Genomic DNA, 19,951 nt, shown 5'->3' with positions numbered 1-19,951 from the left:
ACTCTCCTAACCCATCTGGTCTGAACCAGAAGGTTCTTAATCACAAAGAGTCAGTTAGGGTTGAGAACAATGCAAATCGATGCACATCTAGAATATTTTATTTTAATGTAGAACACATAAATACACATTGACTTGCTAGGGCAGAGCCTATTCCTTAATACTTCTTTATAAAAATCGGTATAAGATTAGCCTGCAGCCTAACACCATGCATGGAGATCAAGGCCAGTAACACTGCCTGGGGTGACAGCCTGTCAAACTGGTCTGTAACACTTAGCATCTTAATTCTTCTTCATACTACAAATCTTGACAGGTTTTATCTTATCCTCTCCTTTATGGCCACCACTGAGAGATCTTTCTTCTTTCTGCCTACGGTGTCAAATTCTAAAGTTAATAACCCCAAAGAATCCAGCTTCTGGGTTTGGGAAGGAGGAGATGTTCACCTCTGACGGTTGGGAATAACAATCCCTACCAGGCTGAAGATGTGCATGGTATAGACAAACTGTGTGGAAACGCACATCCCACCCTACGGTCTGTGAACCGTACCAGTTCTCTGTGTGTGCCTGCCATACGGCCAACGTTTATGTTCATGCTGGAGATTCCTGGGGTGTGTGTGTGCACACAAACAATATGTTTTCTTGACTAAATTATAAATTTCTTTTGTCTGGAATTTTATATCCCATCAAACACAATGCTTTAAAAACTGTATGTATTCAGTTAATGCATCTGATTGGCTGCTAGTTATTAACACACACCTTAGAACAAAATCAAAACCCTCATAGGTATCCCCTATTTCCAAAAGTTCACTTTATTTTTACAAGACCTGCATTAGTACCTGTTTTGCTAACCGAAAGAAATCCAAAGAAGATTTCTGCTTTTACCAAAAAAGGTAAAAAGTAAAAATGGTGCCCAGCATCTGTTTTGTAGGGAGCTGATACAGAGGCAGCGTGCACCCCAACAGCAAGGGTGGCCCCGCCCAGCTCCTTCCCCAGAACTACTCTCAGCATCTCAGCATCGAGCCCCAGAGCTATGAACTGTGTCTCTAGGCAGCTGTGCTTTATTTATCTCAATTTATTTTGTGGATCCATTAGCAAAATGTGTCCTAAGGTATCAGAAAAGCCTAAGAGGTTATTTTTTGGGTTTGGAAATGCTAAAAAATTTCCCATATAAATTAATAGTGATCACTTAACTTTATACCATTTTTGCTTAAGTAAGTTTTCATAGAAACTCTCTTCTTTTAAAAAGAAGACCTATACTTGTACCTGAGGGGGGGGAAGTAAGCTGCATTTTTTATTATTGCCATATGATTGAAGACATGATATAAACGGCTAGTGTATTCTATTTTCCAAAGGAGGTTAAGAAAGGGCTGCCTACTCCCTCTGGCTTGATTAGGATACTGCTTCACAACAACACAGTCTGGAGGACAGCTGTTTACTCTGTTTCCAAGTTTGGTTCCTTCCACCAGAGGGTGGGTTCAACTCAACAACCCTTAGAGCAAACCTGACACCTGCCTGTGGTCTGAACCTTGCCTAGAATGCACGTCTGCCCCTATTCGTTTCCTCCCCTGACCACTGCTTGTCTTCTTCAGATCTCAGTTTGGAAATATCCTCCTGTAAGAAACAATTCTGGCTCCTGTTGCCGGCTCCCCAGGCTGCTGTATTCAGCCCTTTCGGGGTATTTTACATCTTGCGTTGCGATTGCCTGTGTGCATGCTGGTCTCCTGTAGGCCCTCATCTGCTGGAAGGCAAAGGCCATTTCTCATTCACCACTCTCTTTCTGGCCCCCAGGCGAGTCTTAGCCATGGTGGACCCTCATTATTATTTGTGGAACAAGTACATGTAATTCACTTGTTACTTCACTGAAAGGTCTCTATAATTAACCTCAGTAGAAATAATATCAAATACTTTTCATATTTCTCCTTTTGAATACCAAGCTATATATAACAGATTGTTAAACAGTTTTTCTGCCTCTTATATATTTAAGGGCACTTGCTGAGAACAAATAATGGGAAACTAAAAGACCTGAGGCCTTAAGGAAAAAGCCTGCATTGTTAGGCAGAGAAGGCCCCAGACCAATGTACCAACTCCAGATGCAGGTACCTTCTGAGCCCCAGAACCACTCAGGGGTCCTGGGCAGAACCTACCTACAGAGCAGGGTAAAGGGTACTTGCCATTTGTTTTGTTTTCTTTGACACTGTTGCAAATATTAAAGTACTGACATATTGTCTTAAAAAGAGATGTAAGCATTTGGGACTTTAAAGGCATGTGATACAGTTTTGCAAATATTACCAATTAACAGATGAAATATACTCTTGGATAAGCTGCCTTAATGGGAAAGGAAGGGGCACACTGAACCCAAAACTAGGGTGAATTAAGAAATGGGGTAGTGGATTTGCGCGGTAGTGAGCTCCATCCGGGAGTGAAACCACGAAAGGGACAAATGTACCAAGTGAATCTTGTTTCTTAGGATTCAATGGTGCCTTTCCAGAGAAACAAATGGTTACCTTTGTTTATAGGTATGTTCTATTTAACATAATACTATGTAATGTTACTTGTGGGTGACATTCCATTTGCTCTCGGCAGGTGGTTCACACAGAATGCTTCCCCTCCCTGTCAGGGTGGCTCTGGGAGGTGCCCCATCCACCCAGCCAGAGGGAGTCTAGGCCGCCCTCTTATTAGTGGTGGAACGGCAAGCTCAGCATCTCCATCTCCTCATGTACAGCCTAGCCAGGCAAGGTGCTATCTTGGACCTTATTTGACCAAAAATAATTGAATGTACTAGTTCTAAGTAAAGAGTAAGAAAGCAAAGCACCTCAAATATCCACGGGCCTATGAGGTCTGGTATCTTTTTAGAACATCAAGGCCTGTTGGTTTAATTAACATAAAACTGTCAGCAACTCTTTATTAGGTTAATAAGGGAAACACTTCCCTTGAAGTTCGGCCAGTCTGCTGACTGACACTCTATACAAACCAGGCAAACACTGAAGATGACACTATTATATAACAGGGGATGTGATTCTTGAATATGAAGAAGGTTGTACCAGGGACAAACCACAGATGGACTTGAAGTTTAACAGTTTGGTGAGACAGGACAGTTGCATTAAAAACAAAAAATCATTAAAATAATTGCATAAATTACTTTCAAATAAATCCTCTAAAAATCTGTTCTAGGAATAAATATTCCAGGAATATTATCATTAAAAATATTAGCTAATTTCTTGTTCTCAGTATCTGTAAGTTTAACCAGAGCCCTTCAATGGAGTAACACTAAATAAAGCCCCATGAATACTATTCTTAATATTGAATAAAGCCAAAAATAATAAATTTCCAATAGATTATTCACAGAGGCCTCTAAAATTTTAAAGGCTAATTTATATGCAAATAATAAAGGGTTAAGGGCTTCCAGAGAAGATGATTTTAAGTTACAATGTCTGTCAAATGCTCTTGCTCCCTTTGTCTTTGGAGGATTTGGGTCAAGAGCAGAGGAAGAGGAGTTTGCTTTCAGTAGTTTCTGAGAGTTCTCCGAATGCCTACAGAACCCAAACTAGGTTTGACAAATTTCTGCCATCCAACTCAGAGGCAGACATTACAAAACAGGATATATAGTCTGTTTCCTGAGGATTCATTTCTGTGCTGCATGGAATCATCTCGAATCTCCCAATAAAGCCTTAGCTTGTGGGAGTTTCAGTTCAGGTTTGCATTAAGTACAAGGCTTGGAGGTTCCTGCATGTGATAGGCAGTGGTATGGAGAGGTAATCAATCAGGGACCAGGAACTGGTGAATGATCTGGGGGTCCTTGACAGACGTGTATTTTGCAGGTGTCTCAATCTACCATAGCATATTCACTTTAGAAACCAAGGTCTTTAAAGAAGACTTCAGGGAACAGCACATTTGCTCCTTGGTATATTCTGGAATTTCCAATTACACAAACAAATCATGGAACAGAGGCTGTGACCAGAAGTCCCTGGCATCCCTGGGAACCATTTCTGGGTCTCTTTCAGAAATGTCTAGACCTGGGACTAAAACCTGCCATACTGGGTGTGTGGATGTCACCAGCCAAAGTCCCACTACTGGAGAGACAGTGCTGGGTGGCAAGAGCCATGTGGTGTGGAATTTCTCCATACAGAGCTGCTCCCAGCCAGTTCTAATCAGCAGGGAGAGGTGTTCAGACTGATGGATTTAAAAAAGAAAAAAGTATTGAGAAAAAGTTCCTGAGGAAAAATCATAGCCCCAGGCGCCTTTAATGATGGAAGAGTCTACATATACTTTTTATTACCACTGCTAGTATTGTTAATAAAAGATTAATGACGTGCTTCTAAAATGGATGCATCTACCTAAGAAAATCATTCTATTCCTCTTCACTAGTTATAATTTCTCTCTTCTATTTGTAAACCTCTCTACTGGTCTTAGATCACTATTTGGAGCATAAGACCTATTTCTCAACACTGAGCTGTATTGAAGTAAAAGAACATGGGCTTTCTCTTGATTTTACCTTTCTTATCTTCTGCCTTTTCCTCCAGAGGTGGTGCTTTTTCAGCTACAGAGCCATTACCTTCTTCAGATTTTACTACATTTTCCTCTCGGGTAGGTTCCTCTCCGATGGGTATCATGTGCCCGTTTGAATTTTCAAAGTTAACTGTTACATCTCCATCTAAAATGGGGAAAGAAACACCTAGATGTCTAACTGGATGGCTTTCTTAAAACCGGGTTTTCCAGTTACTGGGACTGTAAGGTTCACATTCATGTTTTAGCCCCGGGAAACAAATACAACCTGTACTGTTTCACCACGTCTCACTAAATCATTCATTCAGATGAAAGAGCCAGAAAATCCTTTGTATTGGGAGGCAGGCAGCTATGGAGGGGTATCCACCTGTCATTTCAAAACAGTAGGAATGGTTATCCTAATTATCAAGTATCCCGGGCGGCAGAGTCCCTCTCTTCTCATGCTTAGGTTTTGCTGAATTTGTCATTCAGAAACTGTATGGTTAAAGGAGTAATCTGAAAAATGGAATCAACATTTTAACAAGCACCAAAAACACAAGGTGAATGTAAATACACAAATAACATGAAATGTAATTACACATACAAATGATTAGAGGAAGAATATGAAAATTTCCAAGCACCATTGTCTCCAGAATATTACATCTATGATATGTTAACTTTACACAGTAATATAACTGCTCTTTTATATTCAGGGAAAGATGGTAACAAGGCTTATTTTATTTTCATTCTCTTATTTCTGGAAATATTAAAATACTCAGGTCATTGTTATAAATAACTGACCAAAAGCCTTTAAGCCTTCCTAAGAGTAATTTGAAAACATTAGTGGGGGGTGGGGGAGAACCTGTAGGGAAAAAAGTGATTACAGAGGAATTTTTTAAAAATCACAACTGAAAATAAAATGTTTAATATGTTATCTAACTCTTAAATAGTTTTAACTCCTGAACTTTCATAATTCCTAGCAGTTTCTAAGGTGAAAGAGGCTCTTCATAATCTCTTGATGTAGTAATATTTGAAAAGATTAGCACCTAGTTCTTATCTGGAAACTTTTAAGAGGCTTTGTATCATTGTAAAGGAAAAATTAATAAACTGAAGTTTTGACATAGCAAACTTACAGAAATGCATGATTAGAGCTACCTTTACACAAATTTTGAGTTATCTTATTTTGTTGATCATTATAAAACAGAGACCATCTCCCAAATTTTCATTTAATATGACTGAACTGCTTTGGCTTTACAATAAAAGCCATTCACTTTCTCAACAAAAACAGGCATGACATTTTAGTAAGTAAAATAAACATGGTATTATGTCAAGTTCAAAAGAAAAAGCAATTGTTGCTTAGCGATATAACTTCCAAGAACCTGTAACTGGATTCCTATATAAAACTAAAATAGACAAAAATGGAAGGCAATGCCATTGCAAAAAAATCTTAACTACTTCAATAAAATTAAGTCAATAATTTTCAAAGAGTATAGATCTAACCAAAAAGAAATCAAAGGATTCTTGGTTCTTATTATTGGAGTCCAAGGAATTTGCTATAAAAAAAGAAGGGGAGACACAATATAATGTCCAGATATTAGACTCAAAAAAATAAAAACTAATGTATGAATGGAAAATTCCACAGAAAATAGAAAACCACTTCTTTATATAAAAACCCTTGATTTTGGGATAACCCAAATACCAATTTATCTTTGTGTTCTCTGACTTTAATTTGTTACCAAAAAATGCTGAAGTCCTGTTAATGACAATTTAATTTTATTTTAACCATTATTAAGTTAAAATTATTTAGTAGGTTAAATAACAGACTTTAAAATTTTAGAACCAAAAAAGCTAAAGTGAAAATTAAACAGCTGTGGCACAGGAAATTAGATTATTACATGATAGAAACAGTGGACAATGTGGAAAGATACTTACTTTGAGAAATGAAATAAAGCTAGTGCATATAAAAGTAACTGTAGAAAAAGAAGACATTTGTGATAAATAAAGAATTCAATAAAACAAAGGAGAACTGAAGGTATTAATAATCAATCGGTCAGAGTATTGAAAAGGTTTTCTTGTTTTTAGAATTAAACTAAGTCTTTGACATAGTTTATGTATGTAAGTAAAATACATATACACATCCCAGCAAAGAAAAGCCAGAGAAGATGGTTAGCCAGCCTGCAGGAGACATACAATAAGAGGCCACATCAAATCTCGTGGGGGCTTCTGTATGCAAAGGAACAAACAACTCACAAAAGAATAAGGTTTAATAAGCTAAGAGATAAAGCACACACAGACATAAGCGGTTAAAGAAGCAGGTGAGTATTTGAGGGGTTTCCCTCTTCCTGGTAAGCAAGTATATTTGGGATACAGCTAACAGAGGAAGAGCTAAGGAGAAAATTGCTTATGACCAAAAGGTGAGGGACTCATGAGAAGGTTCCCAAGGACACCACGGGAGCCGAAGAACAGGCCTGGCATGCAGGCAGACACATCCACGTGCTGCCAAGTTGAAGCTATCACGGACTTCTTGGGAGAGAAGAGCAGTCACTAACGTTTTCGACTGAAGTTAGTTCTTGGTGTAAAAAAGATAATCTAAAAGGAATAATAATGATAGCTCAGCCAGGAGTGAGTGTGTGGGGTGGGATGGGGTGAAGTCAAATCCAGGATACCTAAAGGGATTTAAAAAGTCTGTCTGGCTCACTGAATAAAGGGAGTGATTGATGAGCCTTGTCAAGAGCTGAGACAAGGTCAAGATCAACACCGCACAGAACGCGTCCTCACTGGCAGCAAAGAGGAGGCTGTCACCAAGCATGGCAGCTTCCAGTCTTGCTGGGGCTGAAGACAGACAGAAATTCTCAAGATAATTTTGGAAAAATGATGGAAAAATATTTTCTCCAGCCCTTGGCTGAAAAGAGGAAGGACTCTAACATACAACAGGCATTGATGGGAACTTCCAAGTATTAGGTAGTTTTTGTATAGCTCTATACAGGGAACTATATGCAAAAGGTAGGAAGGAAAATCAGGTACCTCATGAGTTCCCAAACATTAAACATGTTACATTAAATTAAAAATTGCTTTGTTCTTTTGTGTTTTAAAAGTTTTAATGTTCAGTCTGCAAAAGTTAAATGAAAAGGTCAGTAGAGTCAGATTTCTGGGAAATAAGTATAGGAAAGTGTAATCCATCATGCAAACAGTTTAACAGATTAGAAAGAATAAAAAAATCAAGCAATACTAAGCATTTCTTTAAATGGAGCATTGCCACTTAGTTTCAGAAAAAGTAAACTCTTTTCTAGCTAAAACTTCTAACTGGACAAAAAAGAGGCTTTTAATCACTATCTTTAACACTCATTAATGGTTTCAATCACACATTTTTTCTAAGTTTTTCTTTCTTTAACATATTTCTAAATAAGGGATGCCAAACCAGAGTGTGTTGGCTGACCCTGTAAAGGTGAAGGCTCAGCATTCAGCTTTCAGTAGGATTTGTAATTGTTCTACTGCCCCCCGTGAGATTAGAGAGACAAATTTTGATACTGTAAGCCCACCTTCCAGTTATAGAAATGTTAGGGATGTGCATTTTTTTGTTTTGACAAGCCCCAGATAGGAAGTAAATAGCTTCAAGGTAACAGAAAATTAGGGAAAACATAAAGTACAATCATAAAATAGAGTGAGAAAAGTACAGTAGGCGAGAAGATGAAATAAAATACCTAAAATTGTAAGGACTCAAAAATGGTTTTATTCACTCCTACTTTCTTTGAAGCAAGAGTAAAGTACTAAAAGCATCTCCCAGCTCCACTCTGGAGATAGTCAGATGTTGAACAAAGCATATCATTTGAATTTATGAAGTAAATGCTAAAAGATGTTAAGTTGTTGGCCAGGAAAGTATATCAGGAAATGAGAAATACTATTATTTTAATTCCAAATTAATAGCATTTTATTTGTTTCCGTGAAAATACAATATAACTACTTCACCCCAATAAATGTTCGGGGGATAGGATGGGGGGAAACTTGAGGTAAAGCAACAACATTGCAAAAAAAATTTAATTGTAGTGGGGACAATGAAAATTACTCAATAATATTTATTTGGAGAAATAACCCATTTTGGTGTTCTGAGGGTCTTGCCAGTTTCTTTCTAATCCTTGTCTTTTTGAGCAAGACTGCCCCTTGGGAGGATCAAGAAAAAAAGGAAAGGAAAGGAAAAAAAATACTTGGAAATAATAATTGTCAGCGAAAAGGTGAGAGACAACTAGATTCAAAGAAATGAAAAGTGAACAATCCTGGGGAAAATACTTGAGAGAATGCATAAAGCAGATTAATTTAATTTGCCCATTCGTGCTTACTGACTGTCATTTGAGAGTATCATAGAGGATAAAGGACAAGAGGTATATTTACCATCTCTTTTCTCTCTTGTTTCTTTTACTGGTAGACTTAAGAGACCAAAAGGCATGAGTCAAGCTGAAACTTCACATTTATGCAAGCAGTTGAGTTAACTTGTCGAGAAGGATTGAAGCTCAAGAACAGAGATGAGAAATCCTGTAAGCCATAGTATCTTATCTGTATCTCCAGCCATGGTATACCTTTGCAGAGCTTTAGGTTTAGAATGACATATGGTGAAGGACTCACCAGAAAGGTCATTGGCTTTCTTTTCTAGATACCTTAGCTTCTCTGCAGCCAACAAAGGCATTCAGAATTAAAGCAAGACTTCTTGGAGCATGGTACTCACTGCTTTAGCTCCCAAAGACCACGATCATCTTACATTTCGAAAGAAAATGAAAGAAAGACCAAAGAATGAAGGATCAAATTATTTTAAATGTATGATTAATTTCCTCACCTTGATCAGGCAATTCCTTAAGAACTCCCCTTCTTATCAGCTCCTCTCTACTTTGTCTTGTGGATATCTTCCTTTCTAATACTTTTAAAAAGAATAAGCACAAGTAAGAATCAAGTCATGGCTTAAAATAATTATGAAAAACATTCCAAGTAGAATCGAACACATTCATTCTCTTCACTGGAGGGCTCAAACACCAGTTTTTCTAGTTGCCTAGCAAAACATGTGATTGAAGTCAACATAATGAGGACAAGGGCAGATGACTCCAGCCCATGACCTAAAACCCCACCACCTCATCTTTCAAATGATGGTATTTGGTCAAGAACCCAGACCCAGTACTTCATATCAACTAGAGCACAAAGGTTACTTCACACTTTGAAATATTCCTTTATTTAGTAATGCATTCTAAAGTATAGGCTTCTGTGAAAATGCAGTGCATGTAAATGTTATATATGCTTACATTGAAAACATACTTTTATTAAATATTCAGTATTTCAGGTAACTCATCTGGATGCTAGAGAAGGGGTTACTTTTCCAATGTTTTCTCTCTCATAGCCACAATTACAAAGCCCAACATATCAGATTTCTGTACTCTTTTTCCTGCCACACTCAAAACTTCTATTCTGGTATATCCCCTAATAAATTCCAAGTCTTAGGAAGATGGAATAAAGCCATGCTTTCACAGTAAAAGGATGGGAATCTCAATACTGCTTTTTCCTTCTGGAAGAATCTAAATTCCTACTACAATTTCAGACTGGAACTTAGTTGCTCAGGGTGGGACTTTAATAGTATTCACCTTGTATGTGTATAATATTAGTTCCTGAAGCCTATATGTCTATGCAACTGCTAACTGCATTTTCCACTTTCAGGGCCAAAAAAGTGGGTCAAATTAGTACAGTCATGTTATCTACAAATCCTTTGATCCAACATCCCCCAAAGTTGTGTTTTGCAGAACTCTCTTCCCTCTGGATTCCCTGTTCAAAAAAATACCTTGACAGAGCTGAAAAGCGACACAGAAGGGGGCTATCACTCTTTGGGGAGAAGGAAAGGTACCTTGGTGGAGACCTGGTGGCCACAGGAGGATTTGATTCTGACCCTCCCAAATTCCTCCTCCTGGCCTCATAATCTGCAAATACTGGAGTCACCTTAGACAACATCATTTCAAGAACCACACTAAACCCAAATACCCCAATCTGTCCCCTGATACATACCAACAGAGCTCATAACATTAAGAATGCAGGAATTTTTTGGGGTGCTTCAGACGGGCTGCAGCAAGGACACTTTGAACAGAGAGAGGGGAGAGGGGCGTGCTTTGGACCAGGAGATTTGTATTAAGTAACTGAAAGGCCTCAATAAGTGTTTAGTAGTGGTTATGAGCCCCAGAATAGCAATACTTTTTCTCTCTTGAAGAAAATGTTTTTTTTCCTGTCTGATAACTAGGAATTATGCATTTGCTTTTAATTCTGGTGGCCAGAAATGTCAGAGTGAAACTTGATACATAACGCAGATATCATATGACAATTCATGGATGAAATCTGTTTCTACCTTCTCAGTGTCCTGACTTCATTTATATTTTATTTATAGCATATGTGCTCTTTGTTCAAGTTTCATCAAGCCTTTTTGGGGGGCACAGAATCAGAATGTAAACAAATAAGACCATGAATGAATGAAAGAGGAAATGAATGAATGGTCAAAAGCAAGATAATTAACATCTTACTGGTTTAAATGAAGACACACACAGAACCCTCCCATCTTCTTTTAGATCATCCACCCATCTGCTTGCCATCCTCCCTCCTAGAAGTAATTCACAACAGCTCACTTAAACATTGGTGATTTCCACGGACAAAGTTAACTGGGTGTGGGGGCCCAGCCGGAACTGTGCTCTCACATGAGGTCTCTCAGGAAAAAAGAGTGCCGTGCTTGAAACACAGCTTCAATCTGCCCAAGCTTCTGTTAAAGAGGAGAGAAGCCACCAGCCTGGGAGGCCAAACGCCACCCACAATGATGCTGTGGACATCACTGAGATAGTACAGGTGGTTCGGAAGGGCCCCTGGCCACTGAAGTCTCCCAGGTATTGTGCAAAGCCATTCACGCTGGTCTGGCTCTGAGGGCATTTGGCCCCACTCCTGGGGTGGGCTCCGAAATGCCAGACTGGGTGGCACTAAGCTTAAGTTTGCAGGTGGCAACCTCAAGAGCAAGTGCCATGGGGCCCGGGCATCAGGCCACACATTCTGGGAAACCAAATGCACGGCCGAGTCAGAACTGTCGCTGCAGTAGTCTGACCTTTGCCCTTTGGAAGCAAAGCATATAATTGTTTGCTGCTTCTATAAAGTGGCCTGAACACAAAATGATGGTCGGGAGTCCTGGATTCTAGTCCCAGAACTTCCACAACTAGTGTTGTGACATTGGGCAGTCTCTCTAAGTCCCAGGGCTTCTGATCTGTCAACTGTAAATTGAGGGATGAGATTCAATGATCACAGAGGACACCTCGTCCAGCTCAAATGCTGTGTGAATCCGTATCATTAATCAAGGCCATCCTGTAATCTCTGCTTTGGGCACCTTTAAAAGGTTTCATTTTTGCACTAAAAAATCATCTGAGAGCTTGGGACAGACCCCTTTTTTGTTTCTGCCTTTCCCTCATGGATCCCAGAGGATGCTTTAGCTCAAGTTTCTTGTTGCTTTAATTCTAACTTAACATCAGCTGAAAATCTCTCCTCTCTTTTTCCTTGTAAATTTTGGAGCTTTGTGGCTTCCTGCCAAGAATCAAAACTGACAGCTTTGTTATCTTGCTCCACCTCCTATAAACGGGCCCTGATAGGAAAATGCCTCCAGCTATTTGTTTGGTCTTCGGCTGAGTGCATTTTTAACACACAGTGCAGACAGCTATGTACAGGACCAATGAGAACAAACTGCAGGCGATTGATTGCATGGAAGGTATGTGCCAGGGCACAAAGTTCCACCCACTGTTCTCCCAGAAGAACAAGTATCTCACTCTTAACCTTTTAAAATATGTTTACATAGTGTCTGTATGTTTGCAGAGCACATTCACTGGACACTTTTTCATAGGCTCAGAAGTGCTTTGCCCTGGAATGAATCTAAGAGGTCATCTTAGTCTAACATGCTGCACAGAGCAGTCTTCAGGAACATTCCTGAGATGTGCTCACCTGCTTGAAAACATTCCAAGCCAGGATGGCCCCTCTAAAGCACAGTCCACTCCAGTTACCCTCATTTAGGAAGGTATTCCTCACGAGGAGTCAAAATTACATTTCCTGTAACTTCCGCACATTAATCAAACTCATGCTCCCCGTAGCTCTGAACTAAAGCCACCTGTGAGTGGAAAGCAGCCTGAGTTCACTCTGTTCACAGAGAGCAAAGCAAGTTATTGAAGCCTCCGAGAACCTGAAACCAAGTATCCCACCAGCCACTCTTTGACTCTGAGGCTCACTCGAATCTGCAACTGCAGCAGTAACGTTGGGGGCCTCACTTATGGCTGTGACACAACGGAAACATGGCAGGAAAGACACTTGACAGGGCACAGGTCACCAGATGTCACAGCTAGGTCTCTCCATGGAAACCACTGTCACCAGCTGAGTGGGCGGCTCATGGTTACTCACTTTTATCCCAATTGAGAAGATGCTTGTTTTTTTCATCAAGATCAAGCAAAGCTGTGATTTGTTTCACTCCCTGCATAGAGTCAGTTAAAGTTCTGACAGTTTGATCCTGATTACAATATTCTTCTTCTAAGAGGTTAAAGAAGCATTTTGCCACGTCTTTCTGACTTCATGCTTACACTAGGGTTTTTCAGGTGTTTGAAAAGGACCTACTTTCCAAAAACTTCCCAATGGTTGTCCATCCCACTTGACATCTCAGCTCCTGGGCATGGTCTTTACAGTGCCCTGGGAGGATGGCCCTCCCCGCATTGGATCCGCTCCTAACCATTCTTTCCTAGCTCTCTCTTCTCTCTTCTCATCTGTGGGGCCCCACACAGTGGCCTCTGTCCTTCCCGGGATGCAATTCCCCAGACATCTGTGCTGGGCTCATTCCATCACCTCCTTCAAGTCTTTGCTCAACGATCAGCTGACTAGAAATCCCTGTCTTGCATACCCAATGCAGAGCAGCTTGTTCTCCTTCCTGTCTTTATCCTCCTTCTTACCCTGCAAAATATGCCATCCCCTCCTCACATGGGACCTACCGCTTCACGGAAGTGTAGTCTTCATGAGAACCAACTGCTGTGTCCCTAACAGTGCCTTCCAGGTTGTTGGCACTTAGAAAATGTGTATTTGTTGAATAAGTGAATAAAAGAAAACAGGCTAATAATGACAATGGTTTTATTTTCTGCACCTTCCCCACTGCCAATCTCAGAGCAAATGAGGCTTGTGGCAAAACTCTAAGAACAAGAGTCCTCTGTCATCTCCCCGGGCTCCGCTGCTTGGCTGCACCAGCCAAAGGGAAAATCCTCAGCTCTCTGTCCTAAGGCTCATTTGAAAAAGTCTCTGTATGCTCTGAAGAAGGGAGGTCATAGTGTGTAGAGGACAGACACCAGCCAACTAGCAGGGTGAAGCACACGACAGGGCTCATCATAAATTTTAAATGATTTATGATGTCTTTCTGGGCATGGAGCCTGCATTCAGGAGAGGAGACTGGGGCATATGCCACCAACTCCTTCCTGTGGCTGTATGGCCAGAATTTTAACCGCTTTGGAAGTATCCATGAGACTAAATCTTGCGTTCAACAAGCCACTTGTGTTTTCTTTTGGCACAGAAAAAGAGTCCGAATTCTCAATTCTAACACCATTTAAGACAGAACAAAATACAAGAGCAAAAAGAAGACTATTAAATAGGCACACATGCTATCTTCTTGGTTCTGAGTACTGAATGGCCTTACTGTAAAACTGTGACAGAAACACAGAACTGCTTGTCTTGTGTTGAAAGTGTTCACTAAGAGCCTGGCTTGGCTTTACCTCTCCTCAGTAGCAGTTACAGAAAACACAATGTCAAGAAATGGTCTCCTTTTTAGAAGACCCTTCCCTAAGGCACAGCTAAGTCATTTAGAGAAACAACTACCAAAATGCCACTCAACAGGACATTTGCAAACACCTTCCAAAACATCTCAAGAATGAAAGGCGGAGAAATAAAGTCAACATCCCCACCTAGAAACCTCAGGGGTCTGGCCATTTTCTTGTTTATCCATGCCACTCCCCTACACAAAAATCCTCTGGCCCACAGAGCCAGCCGTACTCCTCAGAACAGCAGCCAACCTTTACAACTGGCCCCAATGCAACATTCTCCTGCTCCCTGTGGTTCATCTTAGTTTTCACAAGCCCCGTGGTAAAGTCAGACATACACCTGGCCATTTCCTACACACTTCCTGCACCTCCTCAGCTCCATTCCGTCGCTGTTTTTCCCTCCTAGAATCAGGCTGTTGTCCTACCCCTCTCTGGTGAGATCCTCAAACAGTGCACTGTGCATGGCGGCTTCACTATTCCCCCTGGTTAGAATGAACAATTACTCTCTGTTCTCTTAAAAGCAGTACTAAGTAACTTCTCTGTGCCTCAGCTTTCTCATCCACAAAATGGGATAATAGCTGCTATCTTTCTGGTTCTTTAGGAGTCTGAGTTAAAAAGCAAGAGAAGTGTGTGTAGACCAGTACCTAGAATCTAGAGAGCATTAAAAAACAAGTCAGCTACTACTATTATTTCTGTTATAGCACTCACTGTATTTTTCATTGCTCCATGTGTACACAGTTGCACGATCACATCACTCTAGTCGAGCCCTCTGCGGGATGTCTTGTTTATCATTTCATCCCCATAATGCCAAAAATAATATACTGTACAGAGTACACACTGTGCACTTAAGTTTTTGTTTTGTTTTGTTTTTTCTTCTGTGGGAAGGGAGGGAAGGTGTGTCTAGTGCCCTTTTCTACTTATTTTAGAAACAAGCCCTGCTGATACTGAGCCTTTGAGCAACCACCTCCTCCCTTAGACCATGTTATTTGTCTGTGGCTAAATCCAACCCTGGGCTCTAGGGTTCCCTGGCTTATCCCATCAGAGCCCAGGATCTTTCTGACACTGATGATTGGTTCAGAGAGAGGGCTGCGTCCAAGTTGTACCAGTGAGATCCAGACCCAAGAATTTTCCTGAAACAACAGGAAAAGAATGCTTTCTCTTTCTTCTGGACCTATTAAAACTGGCTGAATAGGAGCCCAGAGCTGCTAGTAGTCACTTTGCCTCCACAAATGGAGAGAGAAGTTTTGCTTTTCTTTTTTTAAAAGCCAATATAGAGGAACAGAGACTCAAGAAGATTCCTAGTCTTAGCTTCTAAGCAACTGAATCCAAATATGCCTGAAGGTAGTTTGCATGCACAAATAAATTCCCTATTTGCTAAGCCTCATATTATTCATCAGCAGTGAAGGGCTCTGACTAATCAAATAGGGTGTTGAATAGATGCTTTGCAAAACTGAATTTTCTTTCAGCAGAGGCCAAAGATTCTCTAGATTTTCAAGGAAAGAATATGAAAGAAGAACTAACCAGACCCTGATTTGTTTCCCCCTCAAGAGTGTAAAAATTGACAAGGCCTTAACAAAGAGGAAGATGGAGATATCTATGTTCCCTCTCTCCTCTTAGGAAATCAGCATCGTAACTTTCTCCAGAAACCTGATAGTGATCATTGACCTATTTGGTGCTTCGATAGCATTTTGTATTTATTTTCTCATCACCCAGTATTCCTGAAAGACAGGCAAAGCAATTATTTCTATTTTCCTTGAATAGATAAGTATATTGAGACTTGTGAGGGCTAAATGCATTTTCCAGTCACATACTTAGAACCCAGTTGGCTGAACTCAGCTGTGTCTAAGCAAAAGCCTAACTCTTGCATTCTCCCATCTGAGTTGATAATTACAAAGATTTCAACATACCTGTGAGAGAAACAGTGCCTTCCAACTTTCCCTCCAGATGTGAGACAGAACGTTTTAAAGTTAATATTAAATGGGCAATTTTTAGATGGTTGTATTTCATAACATTGTTCATATTATGAAAGGATAGGGTAAAATTCCCACACTCACTCTCAGTCCCTCACTGGCTCTCACCCTTTCCCCCACCTATTCAAATTGAAGCCCACCCTTACTCGGAAAGCAAATAACCACTTACATTAGTGTCTTGTGTATTTTCCAGACTTTCATAGGCAAATTGAAATACTCACTTTAATTTTTTCCCAAACTGTTCAGTATCATGCTTTTTCAATGAACACTGTATGTAAATACTTTAACAATTTCAGGTGGTAGAAGTGACAGAAAAAGAGGAGGTGGGAGGAGAGAAGAGGTGATGGTCTTTGCCTTTGTGCAAATAGCAGCTGCTGAAATCGCTGCTGTCTCCAGGGGGGGTGAGCTGAGAACAGCCAGGGTAAATCAACCCAGGGGACTCAGGGTTTTCATTCCCAAGGGATGAAGGCTCAGGACTAGAACAATGAGCAAGTCCCCTGTCCCAGATGGGCCAGGAAGCACGAGTAACCTCAGGGGAGTGACCGGAGGCCAGGATTCATGAGCTACGTGAAACACGGCTGATCCTCCCTCTTCCAACCCGACTCCCACAAATGCGTGAGAAACAGATGTGTAAGACAGGTGCTCTGGGAATCACCCAGTTTGATGAAACGTTTGTGCCTCCACTTCTTGTTTCTACAGTAAACCCACCCAGAGGGAGACCACTGAAGGGACAAATGTTTGAAACAGAAACGATGATAATCATCCTTAGTGTAATTAGATTTGAACTTCACAAGCCAGGGAACTGATATGAAAGTGAATCTCAGCTCCAAACGGTGAAGAGGATTTTCAAACTAGATCATAAACAACACCCATTAGAGAAGGAGCTCATAGGGCTGAACTTCTCATTCTGTGGCCCTCTGCCTGGATCTGCTCGAGCACAGTCTTACATAGTTTGGGGAGTCACTGACCCTGGGATGGGATAATACCTCACTTCACCACTGACCAGGTAGCCAAAGGGCAAACAAGAAACCTTAATGATACTAACCTGCCCTAAATTAAGAGATTCCCACCTGTTTAAATATCGCATTCTACTGCCCAGCATTAAAGGCATCTCAAATTATTCATATCTTAAGCCAACTTTTGAAGGGATTAACATATAATCTATCTTTAAGAGCCTATTTTATTTAGCTAACGTGTAAGCACTACATATTAAAACATCACCAACTCAAATTAATAGGTGTGAGTAACCAGCCTAAGTTAGTAAGAAGACTGAGGAGGCACCCCACATTCCTGTCTACTACTTTCATACACACATCTAATAAGACTAGGTTTAAGATGATTAAAAAGTTTGTTTTCCTGAGCATTTTAAACATTCCCCTCCTCTACCTACCATCCTGCCTATACAACAGAATGTACAGTATTTCTAAAGAACAGCATTTCTTTGGCAAAACTGGTCCAGACCTAGACTAAGCCAGGAGGGTTAATTGACACCTGATTCCTGCTTGTCCCTGCAGAGAGTGGATCAAGGGTAACTTCAACTAGAATTTTTTATTTTCCAAGATGAAACACCAAAAATTCAAAACTTTTTATTCAAAACCTTCTATTAAGGTGATATCAGGGTTTCATTATTCTTCTTGAAAATTGAAAAAGCAATAGAAAATGGGTCAGGAAGTATATATTCTAGCCTGTCAAGAATTTACCTTTAGCAGATGATCACAGGCAAGCTCCTAAACTCATCCAGCCTTTGTCTCTGCATGAAAACAGAGATAGCAAATTCTAACTTTGATGGACGATTAGGATGACTAAAATATCTTGTAAAAGTGTTTGACGCAAAGTAGGAATCACATAAATATTCATTTCCCCCCACCATTTTCCATTTTCTCCTGTATATATATATATATATACAGCTGATCCTTGAACAACACGGGTTTGAATTGCATGTGTCCATTTATACAGATTACTGTTTTCAATAAATACAGTAATGCAAATGTATTTTCTCTTCCTTGTGATTTTCTTAATAACATTTCCTTTCCTCTAGCTTACTTTACTGTAAGAATGTAGTCTATAATACATACAATATACAAATCTGTGTTCATTGACTATTTATGTTTTCAGTAAGCCTTCAGGTCAACAGTAGGCTATTAGTAGTTAAGTCTTGGGGGAGTCAAAGTATACACGGATTTGCAATAGCCCAGGGGATCAGTGCCCCTGCTTTGTTTAAAGGTCAACTGTATATTCCTTTGATAATATTCTATTGATACATATGCCTTGATGTGCTTATTGTTCTAGAAGGCAGCATACAGTACAGTGCTGGAGAATGAAGGCTCAGGCCAGGCTTCGAGATCCAAACATTGGCCCTACTATTCGCATGGTCCTGAAGCCTAGGGCCAGTTACTTCACCTTTTCTGTGCCTCAGTTTGTCTATTAGTAAAATGGGGGATTATAAAAGCAACCTGCCTCACAGAGCAACTGGGACGATTCTAAGCATTTACAACAACTTCTGGCACATGGTAAAAACTGAACAACGGTTAGTTACCATTATTATTAACAGTCACATATCTTGTTCCGACTTTAAGTTGAATCCAAAATAAAACTTCAAATAACAGAAATCAAAGTTTTTAAACTTTTATTTTTTAAAAAAACCCTTTATTCCATTAGCTGCACATGCAGCCAATTAGACAAATTATTCACAGGGACCATTTTTCAAATCTCATGGTGTAGTACCTAAATCGGACTCTTTAAGTACTGAATTGAGAAACTCAACAACACAAAAAAAAGTCCTTATATACTTAACGCCACCAATATGTCAACAGCAGATTTCAATAGGTGATTATATTTTAGTCGGTATCACTCATGTTTTACACGTGATTCACCTAAGGTTTTCTTTAAAACAAAGTACAGGGACCAGCAGAGAGAGGAAACAGGGAACTGTTTTTATGAGTAGAGAGTTTAAATTTTTCAAGATGGAAAAGTTCTGGAGGACTGTTGCACAACAATGTCAATATACTCAATTCAATTGAACTATACACTTTAAAATTGCTAAGATGGTACATTTTATGTGTTTTCTACCACAGTTTAAAAAATAAATTAAATTGTAAGACATTTTTGGGCTACACTAAATGCTGAGAGCCATATATCTGAAAGGAAAAATAGATCAGAAAGAATTTTCAAGGAATTTTGAAATTTGCTCACTCTTTTCCAATATCCAGCCTTCTTTCCAACCATGCTTTTTAATCTTTTATTTCTCACACAGCCTCTCATGCCCTGTCTTATAACAGGTACTGTTATAATAATTATAAAAATAAGTAAACACATACTTTGGAATAAAGAAAACCCCAAGGGTGTCCATTTCAAAACCTAGAGAGTCTGAGTTTAGGAAAGCAGTTGATGAAAACTTCAAGCAAAAAATGTTATAATCCTAGATGACCAAGCTCCTTTCACCTAACAAAAAGAAATAAGAATTAAGACTGCAATTTATATTCCAAGTGGGAAACAAATCAGGAAAATACATATGCCAAAAAACAGTCACTTTCCAAGTCTTAGCCCTTAGCGATAAAGACCGGATTCGTATCACAGGATGAAAAAACAAAACAAAACAAAACCACAAAGGGAAATAATATACAAAGGAAAGAAAATAATGGACTTTCCTGACATGATTCTCTGACCTAGGCCAGAA

At 39.7% G+C, this 19,951-nt stretch overlaps 1 protein-coding gene across 8 annotated transcripts in view; it reads right to left on the bottom strand.

The window, feature by feature from the left end:
* Positions 1-19,951, bottom strand: part of PHACTR2 (phosphatase and actin regulator 2) — a 252,289-nt gene that overhangs the window by 53,599 nt on the left and 178,739 nt on the right. For 6 of the 8 annotated variants that reach the window (XM_073219690.1, XM_073219692.1, XM_073219691.1 and 3 more), the window contains exons 3-4: positions 9,304-9,384; positions 4,489-4,647 (exon numbers count right to left, since the gene is read on the bottom strand). In XM_073219690.1, coding sequence (XP_073075791.1) covers positions 4,489-4,647; positions 9,304-9,384 — 240 coding nt within the window. The remainder of the gene's footprint in view (positions 1-4,488; positions 4,648-9,303; positions 9,385-19,951) is intronic. The other 2 variants (XM_073219694.1, XM_073219695.1) reach the window with 1 other exon arrangement.

This window comes from Manis javanica, chromosome 13 (assembly GCF_040802235.1).
Source record: "Manis javanica isolate MJ-LG chromosome 13, MJ_LKY, whole genome shotgun sequence".
In the NCBI taxonomy this organism is placed as follows: domain Eukaryota; kingdom Metazoa; phylum Chordata; class Mammalia; order Pholidota; family Manidae; genus Manis; species Manis javanica.
This window is presented reverse-complemented; position numbering and strand designations above follow the sequence as displayed.